Source organism: Varanus komodoensis, unplaced genomic scaffold (genome assembly GCF_004798865.1).
Source record: "Varanus komodoensis strain SLA01 unplaced genomic scaffold, ASM479886v1 scaffold29_1, whole genome shotgun sequence".
Taxonomy (NCBI): domain Eukaryota; kingdom Metazoa; phylum Chordata; class Lepidosauria; order Squamata; family Varanidae; genus Varanus; species Varanus komodoensis.
In genome coordinates, this window is record NW_025335759.1 from 516814 (window position 1) to 536314 (window position 19501).

Consider the following 19501-nt stretch of genomic DNA (forward strand, 5'->3'; position numbering starts at 1 on the left):
ATTTAACTTCATCAAGTCAGTAAATCCACAATCTCTGGGCATAAGGGAAGTGCCAACATATACATGTGGATACTCTGTGTGGCTTCATATGTGCTCTGATAGCTAGAAAGGAATTTGCCTCATGGGTCCAAAGAGTTCTACCTGCTTTTGAAGTTACTCTGAAACCTCCTGTCTCCCTGAACGCCAACCGTATTCCACATCTTCAGGCTGGGTTACATAATGTACATTTTGCATATTGTCATCATAAGTTGTGTATATGTATCTTATACAGGCTGCTCTGCCAAAAGATTAAATAATGTTATCAGCTTTTCCTGCTCAGAGAATTATGCAAAAGGCTTCCTTTCTCCCTACCTGCTTTCAGCATTGGCTGGACAGCAAGCTGCTATATAAGCCCAACGTCTCTGAGTCCTGAGCCAGCCAGATGCTTTCTGCAGGTGAGTGAGTTTGTTCTTCCTTCCAGTAACCTCATGTTGCATTGATATGGGGAGAGACAGGTAAGTCACACGGCCATCTGTCCCGTGGTTTGCAGGCATGGCATTTAGAACACAATCCGTCTAATGATCCATCTCTGAACATGGCCATGTAGTTAAAATGGGACCACTGGCTGCAGATCTGAAAGCTCAGCAGGTCGGATCTTATACAATGAGTACAATTTGGTGTCTCAGTATGAAATGTGTGAGAAAGAAACCTCTAGGAGGGGCTGTCAAAATCTGAATAAGGAAAAAAAAAAAGATTTCCCCCATTTTAATCACCAAAGAGAAAAGTGTGGGCTTGCTCTGCAGCACATTCTGATTCTGATCAAAGAAGGTAGAGCAGGAGGAGGAAAAATGTGGCAAATGGGTATCGTGCTGTCCAAATAGAATAGGCAGGTGAGTTGGGAGGCAAAGAAATGGTGGTGATAGATGCAGCCACAGAGTGGAGGAGAATTGTTGTGAGCTTCTGTGCATGTGCATGCAGGTGTGCACACGTGTGGTGTTTATGATGAAAAGCACATCGATGGGCCACCTCACCCTGCTTCAGTGCTCCTTGTCTAAGCCACTTATGTGCACAATACGTTTCTGTGTAATGATGCAGTCAAGCTATTCTCCATTGTACTGGCCAACTTACTTGCAAATCTGGGTGTTCCGTATTGTTCCCTGAGGTTGCTTTTGGTTTAATGGACATATTTTAAAAGGCACATCTTATGACGGCAAGTACTTCGCAGTAGGGTTTGGAAGCTCCATCAGTCCCCACTGGAGCAGGCGAGAAGATATACATTGGTAGGTTGTAGGGAGCGATGTTGTGCATCAGCCTGTCTGAGCCCCAGCCCACTCCCCAGTCCTCATGGGCAAATATGGAGTCACAATGCAGGACTACACTGGAGGATTGTTGTGTAGGACTCTGCCTGGGTCCACAAATCACTACAGCCAGCCAATGAAAATAGTCAATGGTTCGCTGTGGCATCATCCTAAGAAATCATGGATTGTTGTAGGGTTTGCCCCCAAATGTGAGCCACTGTGTGAGTCCCACAGAGTCAAGCAGCCCCTTGGCAAGAGCGGCAAAAACCCAGTCGCTGGTGGGTGCAGTGGACAAGATTTAATTGGTCTGCTTTCTCTGCCTGACACTTTCTGACAGGGTTGAAGAACTCCACCCCTATGTCCACTCCCCCCATTCTATGGTGTCTCCCCCTTGCTCCAAGATGGCTTAGTTCCCACACTCTGTCTGAGTAATGTAGCCTGATAACCTTGACAGCATGGTCCACTGAAGGTTCTGAATGAGCACAAGTGTGAGCAGGTGCCCGCCAACAGTATTTTCACATTATCAAACACGTGATCGCATTTGGCTCATTCTCAGCCTCTTGTTCAATTCCTTTCCTTAACCTGTTCAAAATTCCTCAGGAGACTAAACAGTATCAGCTGGAAACTTGTGCACATTTGGGTACAAATTGCTCATTCGGTTGCTACTTAGAATGCACAAATTTCCTGTATGCGTAAACTGAGCAGCACTCACAAAATGGAATTGGGCTTGGGATAAATAGTGGGATTATGCCGGAAGAATCCTAGAGCTCTTGATCATCAGTGGCTTGCTGTCCTACCAATGCCTTCTCATAAGGAAAAGGGGTGCTTGCTTTCTGAGATATCCGGCATTCGCTAGATATGTGAAGTGATGTGAATATGCTCAAGCAGGGTGTCAGTGTTGCATCTTGTACATTAAAGATGAAGTTCATGTGGGGGGGGGGGTTTGCACTGCATAAGATGCAGCCACATTTAGAGAAGCCACTTATGCATGCACTCAAAAAACCCAGATAATATTGCATAATATTTGCATGCAGTAATCCATATGTATAAGATCAAAATTAGAAATGTCTACTATGAATTTAAATAGAACTAGCATAACCTTATGCAGAAGAGTTACTGGGTAACCTCCTGTCCACCTGCTTTGCCTGCTGATGAGCAGCTTCAGAGTTTCCCTTCTCGTGGCTTTTTCTCCCTAAACCGGACTTGACACATCAAAGAGAGGAGACCTTCAAACAGAACTGTCCTTGTGGCATAGCGCACATGCTCCCCCTGCTGTGTTCCTTTCCTTCCATGTGCTGACAGATTATCTACTTCGGTGAATTTTCTTTAAAAAAAAAAAAGGAAATTCTAGGATTAAAACTTATTCTGTTTAGGAGAAGGCAAGGGTTCTTCCAAATTTACATATAAATTGTATAGGGTCTCCTGCCTTCACTCCAGCACCATATAAACTGTAAAGGCAACTTACAGTCTTGAAATCAGGCCTCTGAAATCAAACATGCTACTAATATATGGCAAATGTAGATCAATCCAGATTCAGTTTACTATCATGAAGGCCAAATGTCAACAAATCATGACATAAAACAAGAATAAAAGGCCATCCTATGAAAGAAGGCGGGTAGAGCAGATGCTGACAGACAGGAGAGGAGCCCAGTAATCTCCTCTGGTCTCCTGCAGGAGCTGGAGGTCGACCGGGAGCAACTGATGAGACTGGGGAGGCAGGAACATGCTGTCCATCGAGATTATCTGAACTTCTTTCTTCTGTTCTTTTCCAGTCATGGCAACAAGATGGCTGCCGTTCTGGACCTGGCTGGCACTCCTTTGTGGTGAGTTTGGTATCATAACACATGTAGCCTGGCCACTTCATCTGTGCCATTCCTTGAAGTATCTCATAGGTGTCAATGTAGCTTTAAGCTCTCATTTTGACTATCCACAGATCATAACCGTTTTTGGACTCGACTCTTTAAAATAGCCTTCTCCAACCTGGTGCTGTCCAATGGTTTTTGCACTTCAGCTTCCATCAGCCTCAGCCAGCATGATTGATGATCAGATATACTGAGAATTGTCATCCAGCACACCTGGATGCCACCCAGGAGGAGAAGGCTGCTTAAGAACAATTGAGGAAATTTGACATAGCACAGATTGGCTTCAACACCCTGTCCTTGTCCCTGGTTCATCTCTTCTCCACACCCCTTGAAGATTATCTCAGAATCATCAGAATGATTCCAGTGCAAAGTACTGCAAAGGACAGGAGTGAAAGCATACAAAGGGGAGGGGAAGGAAGAAGAAAGATGCTAGCAAATATGAAATATTCTTGCTTTGGGAAACAGAACAGTGTTATTCCTTAGTCAAAGTAATCTCTTTCTCTGTGTGACCTTGGAAGTGTTCTCAGTCCTATTGTTCCTGCAGCAGATGCACAGAAGCCTCCAAACCTGGAGGCTCAAGTGCATCCTATGCCTTGCATGAGCTACAGTGGGGATCACCTCCACTGCTGCCTTGCCTTCCTGGCTATTTTCTCTAGATGGGCATTTTTGGGAAGGACACGGTGGGTGCTCCACTTCCAAGTTCCAGCTTGGAGGACCCAGGATCTCAGGGCTGGGGCTCTGAAGAATCCTGTGGCCTCTGAGACAAATTGGGTGGCCCTGGGATTGTGCCCTAAGTTAATTTTCTGCTTTAAGAAAAAAATATTTCCTGATGCCAGTCCTCTGAGCAGCTATGAGTCTATTTTAATGCATGAGAGAGAATTCTCTTCTTGGTCCTGTCACTATTCACATCTCAAACACTTTAGCCTTTTCTTCACAGGTAAGTTACTTGAGTTTTTTGATAAGTGGCTGTTTTCTGCTCCTTGCATGCTGTGTAAATTGGAAAAGAACAACATCTCATCTAAACCTCACCATAAATTTATATAGCTGAATTATGACATTTGCTTTTTCCTTCCTTCCTTCCTTCCTTCCTTCCTTCCTTCCTTCCTTCTTTCAGGTCCGTGTGGAACAAGTTCATGTGGACAAGAATTCATCACAGCCTTCATGGAAAACAATGGGAAAATGCAACCCAACGCAAAATTTGAGCTGCTTATTACAGGGCATCATCCTGGAACCACTGTTACAGTGACCGTGCAGAAGTCCAATTTTCAGAGAGATATCTCTGTTGATGCAGGACAAACAGTGTCCATTGAGCTCCCCACCTCCATAGAAATGGTGGGGACGCAGATCTTTGACCATACTGTGAGAATCCAAGCTGACAAAGAAATCTCTGTATTGTCCCGCAACTACAAGCATCAAACAAGTGCTACCACAGCAGTTTATCCAGTTCAACAGCTGGGTAAAGAGTATTATGCCATAACTCCAATGGGTGACCGGGCAAATACTTTCAAGGAATTTGCAATTCTAGCCTACACATTTCCCACAAGAGTTGATGTTCACCTAAAAGGGTCTGTCATATTCAAAGGTCAGGTATATCCTGCTGGAAGCAGGCTTGTTGTTGACCTCGACTCCTTCCAAGCAATCCAACTGCAGAGTTCAGTCGATTTATCCGGCAGCAGAATTGAATCTAAGGAACCTGTGGCTGTCTTGAGTGGGCACAGCTGTGCCTGGAAGTTCACAAGTTGTGATCATGTTGTGGAACAGCTCCTGCCTGTTTCCAGCTGGGGTAACACCTCCATTGTCCCTCCTCTGCCCTTCTACAGTAGACTTGACACTTTGTATATAATTGCCTCCAAAGTCACTTGCATCAAAATCCAGTCTGGAAACAACCACAACTCCCACAATGTGGTGGCTGGACAAGTTCTCAAGTTGGATGAGCAGCTTTCTCACCCCATATACGTGTCTGCAGATGCTGGAATCCAGATTATTTTCTTCTTCCCTGGTTCCACAAGAGAAAATGAAGTCTATGACCCATTCATGATCAACATCCCAGCCTTAACCAGCTATTGCATGTCATACCACATTGATGGGATGGCCCATTTTCACAATTATGCTGTCCTGATAGCCAATACCTCTGAATCCAGTGGGATCACAATACAAAAGGAGGCCATCATGAATGTCCAGTGGAAACCCGTCCAGGGCACACAATATTCATGGGGTGATTACAGTTTGGGTACAGAAGCTACTTCCCTTTCTGTACAACACCCCAGTACACCTTTCGGGCTCCTCGTCCTTGGAGTTGCACAGTATGACGGCTACGGTTCTGTGGCCCTGTGCTCCTGTAGTAAGTATCTTAATTTGTGCATAAATGTATTGGTTCCATGCAGCAAATGAATGTGTAATAAAGTAGTGATAACATAGATATATTCAGGCAGAAGTTCCATACATCCCACAGGAAGATTAGAAGGAATAGACAGATTTGCCTATTTTGCCTATGTTAATATTTATGGGTACCTTTAAAAAATCCAGCAGAGGTTTTGAAAAATCCACATTGCTTTTCCCAGAAGAGGTCAGAAACTTTTCCACGTATTGATAAAGGAATTGTTTGATTGCAGAAATGGAAGCTTTCTCTAGTGCAAATTGCAGACAAATCTGGATCAGAATTAGAGGAGGTGGCAAAGGGTCAAATCCCACCTATGGATTGGGAACCCTTTTAAAGATCTGTCCATGCAACAGCTAATTTTCTGAATGGTGTCCCCGGTAGTCCAGGGGTGGTCAGAAGGAAGATCTCTAATTGCTTTGGATTTCAAGTGCTGGGAGCCCCTGCCAGCATGACCAACCGTCACGAACACTGGGAGCTGAGGTCCAACACGTCTGCAGATCTGTTTCCTGCCACCCCTGCTTCTTTCCATCCCCATCTGATGGTACAACCCTAGATGGAAAGGAGCAGGGAGAACATAACAGGGTAACAGTTTTTGTTGAAAACTGTAGCTAGGTTAGGAGACTGGAAGGGCCAGATTGCAATATTTCCATTAATCTATCACTATGTTGCATATATTAATAGGCTAAGATTCATGCAAAAGAAGTAACAACTTTTATGAAACTTTCCTACCATATTGCCTGAAGTTGGGGATGTATGAATCAGCAAAACTTGAGCTCACCAAAATTCTCTGAATTTCATCTCAATTCTCATTTTGACTTGAGTCTGTATCAGGTTGCGATCTTTTTTTCTTTTTACATGAAACTCCATCCATATTTGAATGCATATTTTCCAAATGTATGCATCAAATATAGACATTCTTCTCCCATTGATGAAAGCATATTTGTCCATATTTTTTTCAAAAGGATGTGCTTTTCATGGGCATGTTTCAAATATATGCATATTGTTGGATGTAATTCTTGAGTCCACAAATCTCATTGTGAGAGCAGAAATGAATGGACTTCAACTCAGACGCAGATCCAGGTGGGGTGAGTGGGGGTTACTCTCAGCAAGCCATTTATGTGCACAGCAGCTGTTAAAAAATGACCTGCTGGGGGGGGGACAACTCCCATCCCCAAATCCAGACCTGCTTCAACAGTAGATTATATCCAAGTCCAAATCTGTGTTCAAAAATGGACATCCTGGGTAAATCCGGGTCAAAACCAGTTTGATATGAAATTTCTCATACTCCCTACCTGGGTTAATTCTTAGTCACCCCTGACAAGCAAACAGACAACTACTTCAATTCAATGCCTCATTTCTCTCTGTGACCATTGTAAGTACCCAAACTGATGGCCCAAAGCTGGTTGACTTCACAAATGCCCATACGGGTTTCTGAGTACATCTAACAAGTCCCCCTTTTTGCCTACAGAAATGAAAGCCAGTGTGGTATGATGGAGCAAGTGTTGGACTGGGGACCCGGGAGGGCTGCCTTCTGGCCTCCACTTGGCCAGGAAGCTCACTTTGGGCCAATCAGTCCCTCTCACCCTAACCTACCTCACAGGATTGCTGTGAGGATACAGGGGAGTCGAGGTGGACTTTGTTATGCCTCCTTGGGTTCCTTGCAAGAGGAAGAAAGGCAGCTATAAATACAAGGTGACAATATTAATAATACAGGCATGCCTTGAGCAGTTACCAACCAGTCTTGATTTTGCAATGACATCGCAGTTGTTCCATTTCAGACAAACCAGTGCCCTCTTGCAGTTCAGTGCAATGCAGGAAGAAGGAAAAGTGTGAGATCATAAATGGACAGCCAGTCTGTGTACCAGAGTCCGAATCCACCTGCTGGGCACAGGGAGATCCGCACTATTACACCTTCGATGGGAGGAAATTTGACTTCATGGGCACCTGCACCTACATCATCGCCAGGACTTGTGGCCAGGATGTGTCTCTTCCTTCCTTCAGCATTGTGGCCAAGAACGAGAACAGGGGCAACCCTCATGTTTCTTACATTGCTTTAGTAACAGCCACCATTTATAATGTCACCATCTCTGTGGCAAGATATGAGGTCGGATTTGTGAGGGTAAGACAGAAAGACAAATATCTTCCTACTTCTCTCCCACCTCCCCAAGCTCCTGCTGCAGTTGCGACATACTTGTTTTGTTTGCATGCTTCCCCAGGGCTCTGAAAACTGCTTTTGCAGTTGGTTCTCTTGCTCAGCCCTCATGCTGAGAGAACTGCAGTTCCATTTCAGTGAGTGAGGAAAGCGTGGTGTGGCTCGTGTCTACAGGAGATATCTGAGACATTAACACCATGCCTTTGTTATCCCTTTCCCAAGATTTTCTAAATGTCTGGCAGATCTTCCAGTGGAAAGCTCATCCCTGAAAAACAGTTTTAATGCAAATAGCTCTCCTTTGCTTTTTTCTCTTCAGGTGAAGTTGAAGGAGGCACAAATCCCTTCTCTTCTCTGAATCAGTAGTGATGCTGGGAAAGCTTTGATAGGCAGTTTCATATGAAAAGATTTCACCTTCTTAATACTGGGGGAAGGGAACAGAAAATTGGCTAAGCAGGGAGTCTGTCAGTCAGTGAAAAGGGGGATCTCACTGCAAGGCTGAGATTTTATGGTATTTGGTGGAAACTGAGTAGTCATTGGGATTCAAGGAATGAAGGGTAAATCAGCTTATTATTCAGCCCAGGCAGATGGAGCGTTAAAGTTTGTTTAGTTTATCGAGTTGAATTGAGTTGAGGAGTTGATTTTTTTAAAAAAAATTGTGCAGCTGTCCTTTTTCCCACAATCCCCCAGTGACATCCAGTCCTGGGCATCACTTAAGAAACAGAATAATTGCCAGACCCCAAAAAGAGCTGTTCAACTGTCCGTATCACTACAAGCAATAAAAGGCCAAGACATTTCCACCAACTGTGGCTCCCATCTTGTTTGGGAGAAGTGCATTTGGGGAATCTCCTCCTGTTTGGGGTACCTGCATTTTGCTCTCCCCCTTCAAGTTGAAAGTTTCCTTCTCACCACATTTTACACAGCCATATAGTGAATAGCCTTGAGGTTTGGAATTCGGACACAAATGCTTGTACAAAACCTCTGTGTGCTTCAAGAAAAAGGAGGGTCTTACTATGACTGCTAAACATTCTCAGTTGTTCTGCACATCTGTCCAATCTGTCCATCTTTATTTTTGTTTTAGGTTTTGCTAGATGCTGTTACCAGCACCACCATGGGAAATCCAACTTCTTTGGTTAAATGCATAATGGCCTTGTGTTGGGGGGAGTATCTGAATGCTGTTTGCTGGATCTTTCTTCTCCATTGTAGGTAAATAATCAGCGGACTCGACTGCCCATCTCCTTGAATGATGGGAAGCTCCGTCTGTACCAGTATGGAGGCTCTGCCTTTATTGAGACAGACTTCTCACTGAGGGTCTCCTATGACTGGAACAGCTACCTGGTGGTGAAGATCTCCAGTAGCTTTTGGGAAAGCGTGTGTGGCCTCTGTGGAAACTACAATGGAGACCCCACAGATGACTTCCGTACCCCCGAAGGGAATTTGGCTCCCAGTCCAGTGCAGTTTGGGAAAAGCTGGAAGGTGGAGGATGGTGACAGGTTTTGCTGGGATGACTGCCACGGGGAATGCAAAAGCTGCCCACCAGAGATGGTCATCAAATATAAAGATGAGCCGTTCTGTGGCTGGATCAGCAAAGTGGGAGATGGTCCATTCAGCCAGTGCCATTCTGTGGTGGATCCCAGTATCTTTCTGGAGAACTGCGTTTATGATCTCTGCTTGAATGATGGTCTCAAGCATGTGTTGTGCGAGGCGCTGAAGAACTACGCTGAAGCCTGTCAGAAGGAGGGAGCTGCTGTTTCTGATTGGAGGTCTCTAACTGGTTGCTGTGAGTGTCACTGGGCAAAGAGCCAAAAAGGACTAGATTTTTCTTAGTAATCCAGTTTCTAATATAGTGTATCCCTAGACACCTTGAGGTATACAGAGTCTAGCCAGGACACATCACCCTCTGAGGTTCTGTCCACATGGATTTTCACACTGGACCTAAAACAGAAGTGGATCCTTGAGAAAATAATGGATGCTGCTGTCAAGCAAGATTCTTGTCCTCATTGTTACAGAGACATGAGTTAAAATGTCTCCAGAAAAGAAGATGATAGCCAAGGCAGAACATTCTTGCCTGCCACCTGGAGCTTCATGGCTCATTTATACAACATCCTTTAGTTACCTCCTTTGCCATTTTATCATGTTGCAGCTTACAATCTGTACATTTTTATCAAACCCCACTTTTGGGTTTAGCCCTGCATCTGTAATATAAGGAATGCATACCTTACAGGGTATGTGTGCATGTGTAACACTTACATAGCACATGCAAAACTAAAACCAAAATAAGTACAATGTATATGCAGTTAATAGCAATAGAACAGAAGAAAAATGCTTTTATCATACAGCAAAATGCTGCATGACCATCTCCATGTTATTAACAGGGAAGGTATGTTAGCTAGGAAGGCAAATTTGCATGTTCTGCACACATTTTTCCAAGCGGTTCAGGGATATGTCCCCAAGGTTAACCGTTCCATCCACCCAAGGGACTGGGGGCAGGCCACCTTTTGGTTGATGGGCACATTTGGAAATTTGTGAAACAACCCTGGGCCCTGGCACAAAATGACCTTCATGGAAGGTGTGGTGAAGGGCAAGTCACTGCCTAGAAGACTGAGGCAGTGCTGGTGTCTGAGCCCTGACATGTGGAAATACTTCCCTGAACACAGTTTTCAGCGCCAACAGAAGCATATTTCACAGTAATCTCCCCTGCTGGTATGGAAATGTGCTGATTTAAAATGCATGCGTGCATTCATACCAAATAAACGGGGGAGGGTGCCAAAAGACATCTCTGGGGACACACTGGGGGCTGCAGGCACCAGGTTGCAATGCCCTGTGAGGCAGGTTCAGTAAACAGCATTTGTGGTCAAGGTCCCGCACTCCGTCCCCTAAGCCACACTAGCAAAATCCACCATAGCACAGGGCCTTCCGCTCCTTTGATGTTGCCCTCTTGACGCGTATCCAATCTCTTTGACAGCTCTCTCCTGCCCTGAGAACAGCCACTATGAGGCCTGTGGGCCCCCATGCCCTACCACCTGCAATGCTCAAGCCGGTCCCCAGAACTGCTCCACCTTGCCTTGTGTGGAGACCTGCCAGTGCAATGGCGGCTTTGTGCTGGATGCAGGACGGTGCGTCCCCGAGTCTGCCTGTGGGTGCTTATTTGAGGGGAAGCTCTACTCCCCCGGTGAGCAGTTCTGGGGAGACGCTGCATGCACCAAGCGCTGCACCTGTGATGCAGAAACGAAACAAGTGACCTGCCAGGCAACGGGCTGCAAGAGTGGAGAGCAGTGCAGGGTGGAGGACGGCATACAGAACTGTTACCCCACCAGTTACGCCACCTGCTCGGCTTCAGGGGATCCTCACTACATTACCTTTGATGGTCTGAAGTTTGACTTCCAAGGCACCTGCGTCTATCAGTTCACTGGCCTGTGTGAGAAGAGAACGGACCTAGTAGACTTTTTGGTCCTCGTCCAAAATGATCATCGAGGCAGCCAGGCTGTGTCTTTCACCCGGGATGTTGAGATCTATGTGTATGAGACATCCATTGTGATTAGTAGAAGAAACCCTGCAAAAGTCATGGTGAGTGGATCAAATATTGTTCCGTACTTTTCTATTCAGGTGTGTCATTTTTTAAACTTTATTTCCATGTCTGGACATTATTCATCCCACCACACCAGGGAAATTTACAGCCTGGCTTTGTATGCCATAAAAAGCTCAGAGTTTTAAACATGGAACTAAGAGGGGGAGAAACAAGGAGCAGAGAGAAGATAGGTTGGTCCCTTAACTCTATATTCAGAGGAGGATCTCCTTTTTGATCTTCTTAGGCAGGTGGGGCATTTGGAATGGAGCAGGGCTTCAAGGCAGAAGTTCTTGCAGACACACTCTGAGAATTGTCCTTCTCTCTGCTTTCTTATGGAAGCTTTCCTGCCAATTATGGGTAAAGTATTTCAAGCGAAATGGGTTGATGGATTTATTTGATCATCATGCAATCCCAGAGGTCTAGAACATTAATACTGACATTCTCCAGTAACAGGTGGAATCTACTTGCCAGTTTAGACATATGGGCATGGCTCCTTTCCTCTATGTGGTTAGTTTCCAGAAGAAAGATTAAGTAGCCAGCTTTGTCTTGTGTCCATTTTCAACGTTGTTGAAAACACATCATTCTTTTTCTCAGAACTGTGATCATACAAATCTGCTTTCAGCCAATGACTATTGGGAAACTACAGCCCTTCATTAGTCTATTATACAGAGTTGTTGCTTTCTTCATTCCAGAGACCAGAGAAATGAAGCAAATAAACCTTATATTAAAAACTATTTTGTATTAGGAGAAATGTTACACCAAACAAAAACTCTAAATCAGTAGGAAAATATTTTGAGAAGAAAATTAATATGGAGCAGAGAGAAGTGAGTTGGAAATCATTCATGATGCACCGCACAGTTTCCTTTTATGCTTCTGGGTAACACAAAGGCCCTGCCAAAATTCCCATGCCTCCTCTTTTGAATGGTTCTAGGTGAATGGCCTGCTGACCAACCTGCCGTACTACACTGAAAGCAAGAGAATCTCTATACATAGACAAGGGCAAGAGGCCGTGATCGAGACGGACTTCGGTCTCACTGTCACCTTTGACTGGCAAAGTCGGGTCACAGTAACTGTGCCCAGCACTTATGCCAATACCCTTTGTGGTCTCTGTGGCAACTTCAATGGCAACAAGCAAGATGAGCTGACCATGAAAAATGGCACTGTGGCTCCAAGCCCATCAGCCTTCGGTCAAAGCTGGAAAATGCGAGAGGTACCAGGCTGCACAGAGGTGGACAAGGGAGAGTGCGCTGACCTCGCAGCCATTGAAAAACAGCAACGGCAGCTTGGCAAGGAGTGTGGACTCATCCTAGCCAAGGATGGCCCTTTCAGAGAGTGCCACAGCAAAATTGACCCAGAGGGATATTTCCAAGATTGTGTATATGATTACTGCTTCTTCGAAGGCCAGCAAACTGTGATCTGCCAGCTCATCAGCAGCTATGCGGCAGCCTGCCAGGCAGCTGGGGCAGTCCTGTATGAGTGGAGATCTGACACTTTCTGCAGTAAGTGCAACTCGCCGGAGCAACATTGCCGGAGTCTCCTCTGCATGAAGGTTTTGACTGCCCCTTTACGGAGGCTCCTGCTTCCATTTTCTTTGCAGGATTAAGCAAGGGTCTTTTATGTGTGATTTTCCTTTTTCTACCTTTCTGTGTATTCTCTTAACAAAACATAAGGTGGTACTGTGGTACAGATGTGCTATAGCAGAATTGGGAAATTTCTAGCTCAAAAGAATCAGTAGCATGGCATTTTAGGTAAAACTGTCATTCAGCTTGAAATAGCCTGGAGGCTTCCACATTGTTCTCTAAACTGGTCTCAGAGATCTAGCACTTCCTGGAATAAGTGCAGATGCCCTGAGCAAATGTTCTTCATTAGAGAGAGTGTGGCATTTCTATTTTGAAATGAAGCTCCAGTGTATTTGTCTGCCATTTCGTCCCACCACTTGCCTATTGGACCCTTGCCCGTCTTGGTTAATAAATAATTCCAAGCACGGGATTGGGATCTGGATCTTGGAAGTGGTTAACACTTCTCTGAGGGAGGGTCGGGTACCTGCCCCTTTAAAGGAGGCAGTAGTCCAACCGGTCCTGAAGAAGGCATCATTGGATCCAGAGATGGCTGCTAATTATAGACCAGTGGCCAACCTCCTGTTTCTGGGCAAGGTGTTGGAGCGAGTGGTGGCAGGACAACTTCAAGCTCTCTTGGATGAAACGGATTATCTGGACCCATTTCAGTCCGGCTTCAGACCCAGGTACGGTACTGAATCTGCCTTGGTCACCCTGTACGATGACCTGTGCAGGGAGAAGGACAGGGGGAGTGCATCCCTGTTGGTTCTTCTGGACCTCTCAGCGGCTTTCGATACCATCGACCATGGTATCCTTCTGGACAGGCTGGCGGGATTGGGGGTCGGAGGCACTGCTTTGCAGTGGTTCTGCTCCTACCTCAATAACCGATTCCAGAAGGTGGTGCTGGGGGACTATGGCTCTGCGCCATGGCAGCTATGCCATGGAGTACCGCAGGGGTCCATTTTGTCCCTTTTGCTGTTTAACATCTACATGAAACCGCTGGGAGAGGTCATCAGGAGCTGTGGGCTGCGGAATCATCAGTACGCTGATGATACCCAGCTCGACCTCTCGTTTTCCACCAATCCAGGTGAGGCAGTGGCTGTGCTGAACCAGTGCCTGGTCGAGGCAATGGGCTGGATGAGGGCCAATAAACTAAAGCTCAATCCAGACAAGACAGAGGTCCTGTTAGTTGGCGGATCGGGCTTCGGAGAGGGTGAATTGAACCTTGTCCTGAATGGGGTTGCACTCCCTCTTAGGGACAAGGTCTGCAGCTTGGGAGTGCTCCTTTACCCAGAGCTTTCATTGGAAGCTCAGGTGACAGCAGTGGCGAGGAGCGCTTTCCTTCAGCTTCGGCTGATCCATCAGCTGCGCCCCTACCTGGAGTACGACTGCCTGGCGACAGTGACACACCCTTTGGTGACTTCCCACCTTGACTTCTGTAACATGCTGTACGTGGGGCTACCCTTGAAGACGGTCCGGATACTTCAATTGGTTCAAAATAGAGCTGCCAGGTTGCTGACGGGGACTGGGCATTATGTTCACATGACTCCAGTCCTCCGTCAGCTTCACTGGCTTCCCATTGAAGTCCGGGCCCAATTCAAGGTGTTGGTGATGACCTATAAAGCCCTAAATGGCTTGGGTCCTGGCTACCTGAAGGAGCGCTTACGTCCATATACGCTTCGGCGAATGGGGCGGCATAGAAATTTTTAAATAAATAAATAAATTTCAGGAATGCTTGAAGTTCACCTACTCACAACTGCAGATGGATGCTCTGTCTTGATGCTGTCTGGTGGGGTACTTCACTGACCCCAAATAGGGATTTAGGTCTAAACAGAGGCTACCACTGCCGTGGAGGGATGCAAGCATGCGTCTGATGGGCCCAGATGGGACTATTAAAGGAGAGGGAGGCTCTCAGCCTAACACCAAGCTGTACTTACCTCCCCACTCCCCATGCTTACCATGCTGAAGCTGCTTTCCAGCTAAGCTCTTGCCTTCACCTTTGTGTTTTCTCATTGGCAGGTCTGTCTTGCACCCCAAACAGTCACTACGAGCTCTGTGCTCAGGGCTGCCCCCAGACCTGCAGCAGCCTCTACGCTCCAGCCCCTTGCCCAGCTCAGTGTCGGGAAGGCTGTGTGTGCAACGAGGACTTTGTGCTGAGTGGCGACCAATGCGTCCCGCTGTCCCAGTGCGGCTGCATCCATCAAGGCCAGTACTACTTGGCAGGAGAGACTTTCTACCCAACATGCCAGGAGCGTTGTGTGTGCCAAGCAGGGGGGACTGTGCAGTGCATGGCATTTTCCTGTGGACCCCACGAGGAATGTAGATTGTTGGATGGCATCCAGAAATGCTACTCTGTTGGCAACGCCACTTGTTCGGCATCTGGTGACCCGCATTATCTTTCCTTCGATGGACTGGCCTTTGATTTCCAGGGCACCTGCACCTATACCCTGGCTAAAGCCAATGGGGACAATCAGACCCTGGTACCCTTTGTCGTCAATGTGGAGAATGAACCCTGGGGGAATGGGCAGGTCTCTGTTACCAAAATGGTTTCTGTCAAGATCTATGGCATTACCCTCACCTTGCTGCAGAAGAAGAAGGGACAAGTCAAGGTGAGTCTGCTATGCTGCAAGGAGACACTGGTCCTTAGGCCTTCAGCCAGTCCGTTTTGCATAAAAGCATGGTTTGGTTCATGAATGCGTCCTTCCACCAGCCAGACAGCATCCAGAATCATCTGGCTTTCTTTGTGACAGTACATGCAGGGGTTTGGCTCATATGTTTGTACCCCACTCTTTGGCGGGAGGGGGGTGTCATTTGTTTGATTGAGTGAATGATTGACCCTGAAGGTAAAAAATAAAGAAATATCAGTCTTTGCCTGATAGGCAGCTGATGTAGAAGGCCAGATTTATACTGGACCATCTAACTGCCCTTCCACTCTGTATAGGATGCCCCTAAGCCAGAGAGTCCCGAGGGCTACAGTTGTGCTGTGCTCTAAATGTGGTTTTGAAGAAACACAGCTTGCTTTTGTTCCAGAAAAATAACACTCTTTCTGTCAATAATAAATGCTATTATTTTCCTGTTTGCTTGACACACTGCTAATATTGATAAAGGTATTTGATCCTCAGCTTTTACTTTATCTTGTCATGCTTGAAAGCAAGGCTCAAGTTGTACATATATAACTTAGTAATGCAGCTCCACTTGTTTAAATGCAAGCATTCTTTTTTTTTCAAAAATTTCTGTCATGCTATTCTGCATGCTGACAGCTAATTAAATCATCTAAATTACTTCCAAGCCCCCAAAGTAATAAATGCAAGTTTCATGTTATGATGCAGCTCATTAATAAATGTGTGTGTAAAAACTTCCAACTTTCCCTTTCACCCCAGCATAGCTTCAAACATTTCCAAAATGTTATATCTAATGCAGGGATGGAGGAATATGTGGCCATCCAGATGTTACTGAACTGCGACTTCCTCCAGTGCTCACCATCGATCAGATGGTTCCCATCTCTAATCTAATTGATGAAAGGGGAATCAGGACCACATTTCTTTTAGAAGTCTGATGGCATTGGGTCAATATGACGAAGAGAACTAGGATTCAATAGAATCCTTTCATGTAAACCACCTCCTCTTATTCAAAGACAGCTTTGCTCAAGACTTGCTGTCCTTTTTTGCAGGTGAATGGTATATCTCAATCTCTCCCTGTGAGCTTTTCTACTGGGATGGTCACAGTTACTCAGCAGGGCAGTAATATTGTGATCAAAGCAGACATTGGCCTCATTGTGAACTATGACCTGTTTTACTCTGTGAAAGTCATGGTCCCAAGCACTTACCAGGGCCGGATGCAAGGTCTGTGTGGCAACTACAATGGGCAGAAGGAGGATGAGTTTCTCCTTCCGGATGGCACGATGGCTTCAGATGCAGCTGCCTTTGGCGCTGCCTGGAAGGTTCCAGTCCCTGGGGCAGAAGGATCCTGCTCCGATGGGTGCTCTGGGAGCAGCTGCCCAGTCTGCGAGGAGAGGAAGAAGGCCATCTTCAAACAGCGCAACTACTGTGGGATCCTCACCGCCTCGGATGGCCCCTTCAGGGCTTGCCACAGCAAGGTGGACCCCAGTGTGTACTTCGACAACTGCGTCTACGATGTGTGCCTGGGCAATGGGGAGAGCCTGATCTTATGCCAGAGCATCCAGAGCTACGTGTCCGCCTGCCAAGAGGCTGGGGTCTCTGTGGAACCCTGGAGGAACCCATCCTTCTGCCGTGAGTGTTGATGGCTGAGCACGGAGATGCGCATGCACTGAGAGCTCAATCACTGTGAGGGAGCTGTGGGCATCGTGCGTGCGTGTCTTTCTGCTGCAGATCTCTCCGTTGCTCTGCAGCCTCCCAGGCAGCCTGTGCTTCCTACCCTGAAAAAGCCCTCTGGAAGGGAGGGACTCATGATGCCTTCTTCCCCTGGGCTTTAACTGAAGTGCAGGAGGCTGGAGGAGAAATAAGTACACACTCATAGGCATTCTCTGGCAAACCATAGGTAAGGTAAGCAAAATGAAAACCCATGGTAATGTCTCAAGGCAGGATTCTGACTTCACAAAACAGTTCAGGAATTGTGGAACCTCCTCAGTCTAGAGGGAGGACCCTGAAGCTGGGGGTAGGGGATGGGAAAACTTGTCAAGATTGTAGCTTCATCTGTGGCCCCAGGAGCTTACCCCAGGATCGTAGAATTGCTCTCTAGACTTTCCTGTATGTATCTCTCAACATTTGTAGGTCCCAGGTGTCCAAGCCACTAGCTGGCAATTACTCTTTTAGAATATAAGTTTCTCTTTTAATTTATACATGTGTACTAGAGAGTCCCCACAGCCTTTAGACAATGATAATTTATGCTTTGATTAACTTTGAATCCATTTATTCTTGGAAGCATGATTGTTTACTAGAAATTTCTTTTAATGTGATGAATGAATGAGAGGCACACAATATCTGGACTTCCTGTCCTGATTCCCAGACATCAATTCCTTCCTTCCTTCCTTCCTTCCTTCCTTCCTTCCTTCCTTCCTTCCTTCCATCTCTTCTTCTTCTTCTTCTTCTTCTTCTTCTTCTTCTTCTTCTTCTTCTTCTTTATGTGAATCACTGTTTAAAAATGAAATTAAGCACAGAACAGATCAGAAACCCAGTAAATGCTCCAGAATCCAAAGGAGGTTGTTGGGATTGCAATTCATCTCCAAACTGCTCCTCTGAAATCCAGCTCTGAGACGAACAGATTGTTCATGTTAATCACTTTAAATCTTGATTTCCTCCTAACTCCAACACTAGCTAGAATTCCTAATGTCAGAGCTAGGAATGGGAAAATAATTTGAGAGGGAAAAGAAGCATCTTAAAAATGTTTACCCCCAATCCATTCTAGTTCCGGCTTTGGACAGAACTTGTCTGAGAAAGCATCAGTGACATGTTAGTTTAATTGCCAGTCCCCCACTCTCTCTTCCTTCCCCTCCCCTCTCCTCCAGACAAGCAGATGACATTTCCCTCTGCCCTCTTCCTGAGAGTGGGACTATGAAGCCCCAGCTCCAGCTCAGATGTGCCTTTTCTTCCCTTTAGCTCTGCATTGCCCAGCCAACAGCCACTACCAGCTCTGTGCCGACCTCTGCTCCACCAGCTGCGCCAAGATCACGGACCCCCAGCCATGTCCGGAGACGTGCACTGAGGGCTGCCAGTGCGACGACGGCTTCTTCTTTGACGGTCTCGGCTGCGTTCGCGCAGAAAGCTGCGGTTGCTTCCACAACGGACGCTACTACAAGGTCAGCTGCTCTCCTAAGCCACCCATTCCCTGCTTTTTTATTGGACTCACCACCCATCCTCATGGACCAGGTTATATTTCCCTGTTTTTCTGTCTGGACTTGCTTGGTCCCGCATTCCTTCCACTCAAATATCAAAACACTTCCTGTCATCTTCAGAATTTCTCAGAAGCCCTTTAACAAGAGGCATTATCGTTATCACTATTATTATGCAATGTATTTATATACTGTGACATGTTCAAATGATCCTCTGTACAATGTGGAGGAGACAAAGTGCTAGTCAATGAAGCTCACCTGATGCGAGGTGCTGACCAGGCTGCAGAGTCATCCAGCCTGACACACCTACCTGGGCTGATGATGTTGACCAACTCCAGAGGCTGGTCCTGAAGCTGGCGCTCATGCAGCAAGCAGCGACTCGGCTGCTGCGAGGGGCTAATCCTTTCAAGATGCAGCTCCTTTGCTGAGGGAAGCGTAGCAGCTGCCTATCTGCTCCCGGGCCAGGTTGAAGGACTTGGTGCTGGCATAGGAAGAGCCAGCCGCTTGGGAGCAGGACGCTTGGCAGAGCTCCTTCTCCCTTAACCACCTGCCTAGTGACTGAAGTCATCCGATGGCCTGTTCATGGTGCTGCTGCATGGAGCTGTGTCTCAACAGGAGCCCCCTAGGGGAGACCCATCCGTGTGGTAGCTCCTTTTCTCTGGAGCGCTCTGCCTCCAAGGGTCGGGAGGCAGCAATACTGTGCTTTTTTCAGTGCCTCCTAAAGCAACATTAGTTCAGGATGCCCTCCTTGGTCAACCAGTCACTGTTTTTATTAATATTCTGCTTCTAATGATCTTTTTGTTGTCCACTGCTATGGAATCTGTGTAGCTATGAAAGGGTATATAAGGGGTATAAAAAGAATAATAATAATAATGTGTACTTCTGCTCCTTGTATACCAT

The 19501-nt window shown here is 46.3% G+C and overlaps 1 protein-coding gene across 1 annotated transcript; it reads left to right on the plus strand.

Annotated features, from left to right (window-relative positions):
* The first annotated feature begins 4318 nt into the window (after positions 1 to 4318).
* Positions 4319 to 19029, plus strand: LOC123026021 (IgGFc-binding protein-like). Its single transcript, XM_044435256.1, has 9 exons — positions 4319 to 5480; positions 7298 to 7638; positions 8875 to 9448; positions 10634 to 11235; positions 12168 to 12735; positions 14812 to 15401; positions 16463 to 17042; positions 18369 to 18568; positions 18940 to 19029. The coding sequence occupies exons 1-9, from the start codon at positions 4319 to 4321 to the stop codon at positions 19027 to 19029; spliced, it is 4707 nt and encodes a 1568-aa protein (XP_044291191.1).
* Positions 19030 to 19501: the final 472 nt, after the last annotated feature.

Coding starts and splice junctions, on each gene's coding strand:
- LOC123026021 (XM_044435256.1), top strand. CDS start 4,319: ATGCAACCCAACGCAAAATTTGAGCTGCTTATTACAGGGCATCATCCT. Junction 7,639..8,874: donor ATGAGGTCGGATTTGTGAGG/GTAAGACAGAAA, acceptor TCTCCATTGTAG/GTAAATAATCAGCGGACTCG. Junction 18,569..18,939: donor ACAACGGACGCTACTACAAG/GTCAGCTGCTCT, acceptor GACCAACTCCAG/AGGCTGGTCCTGAAGCTGGC.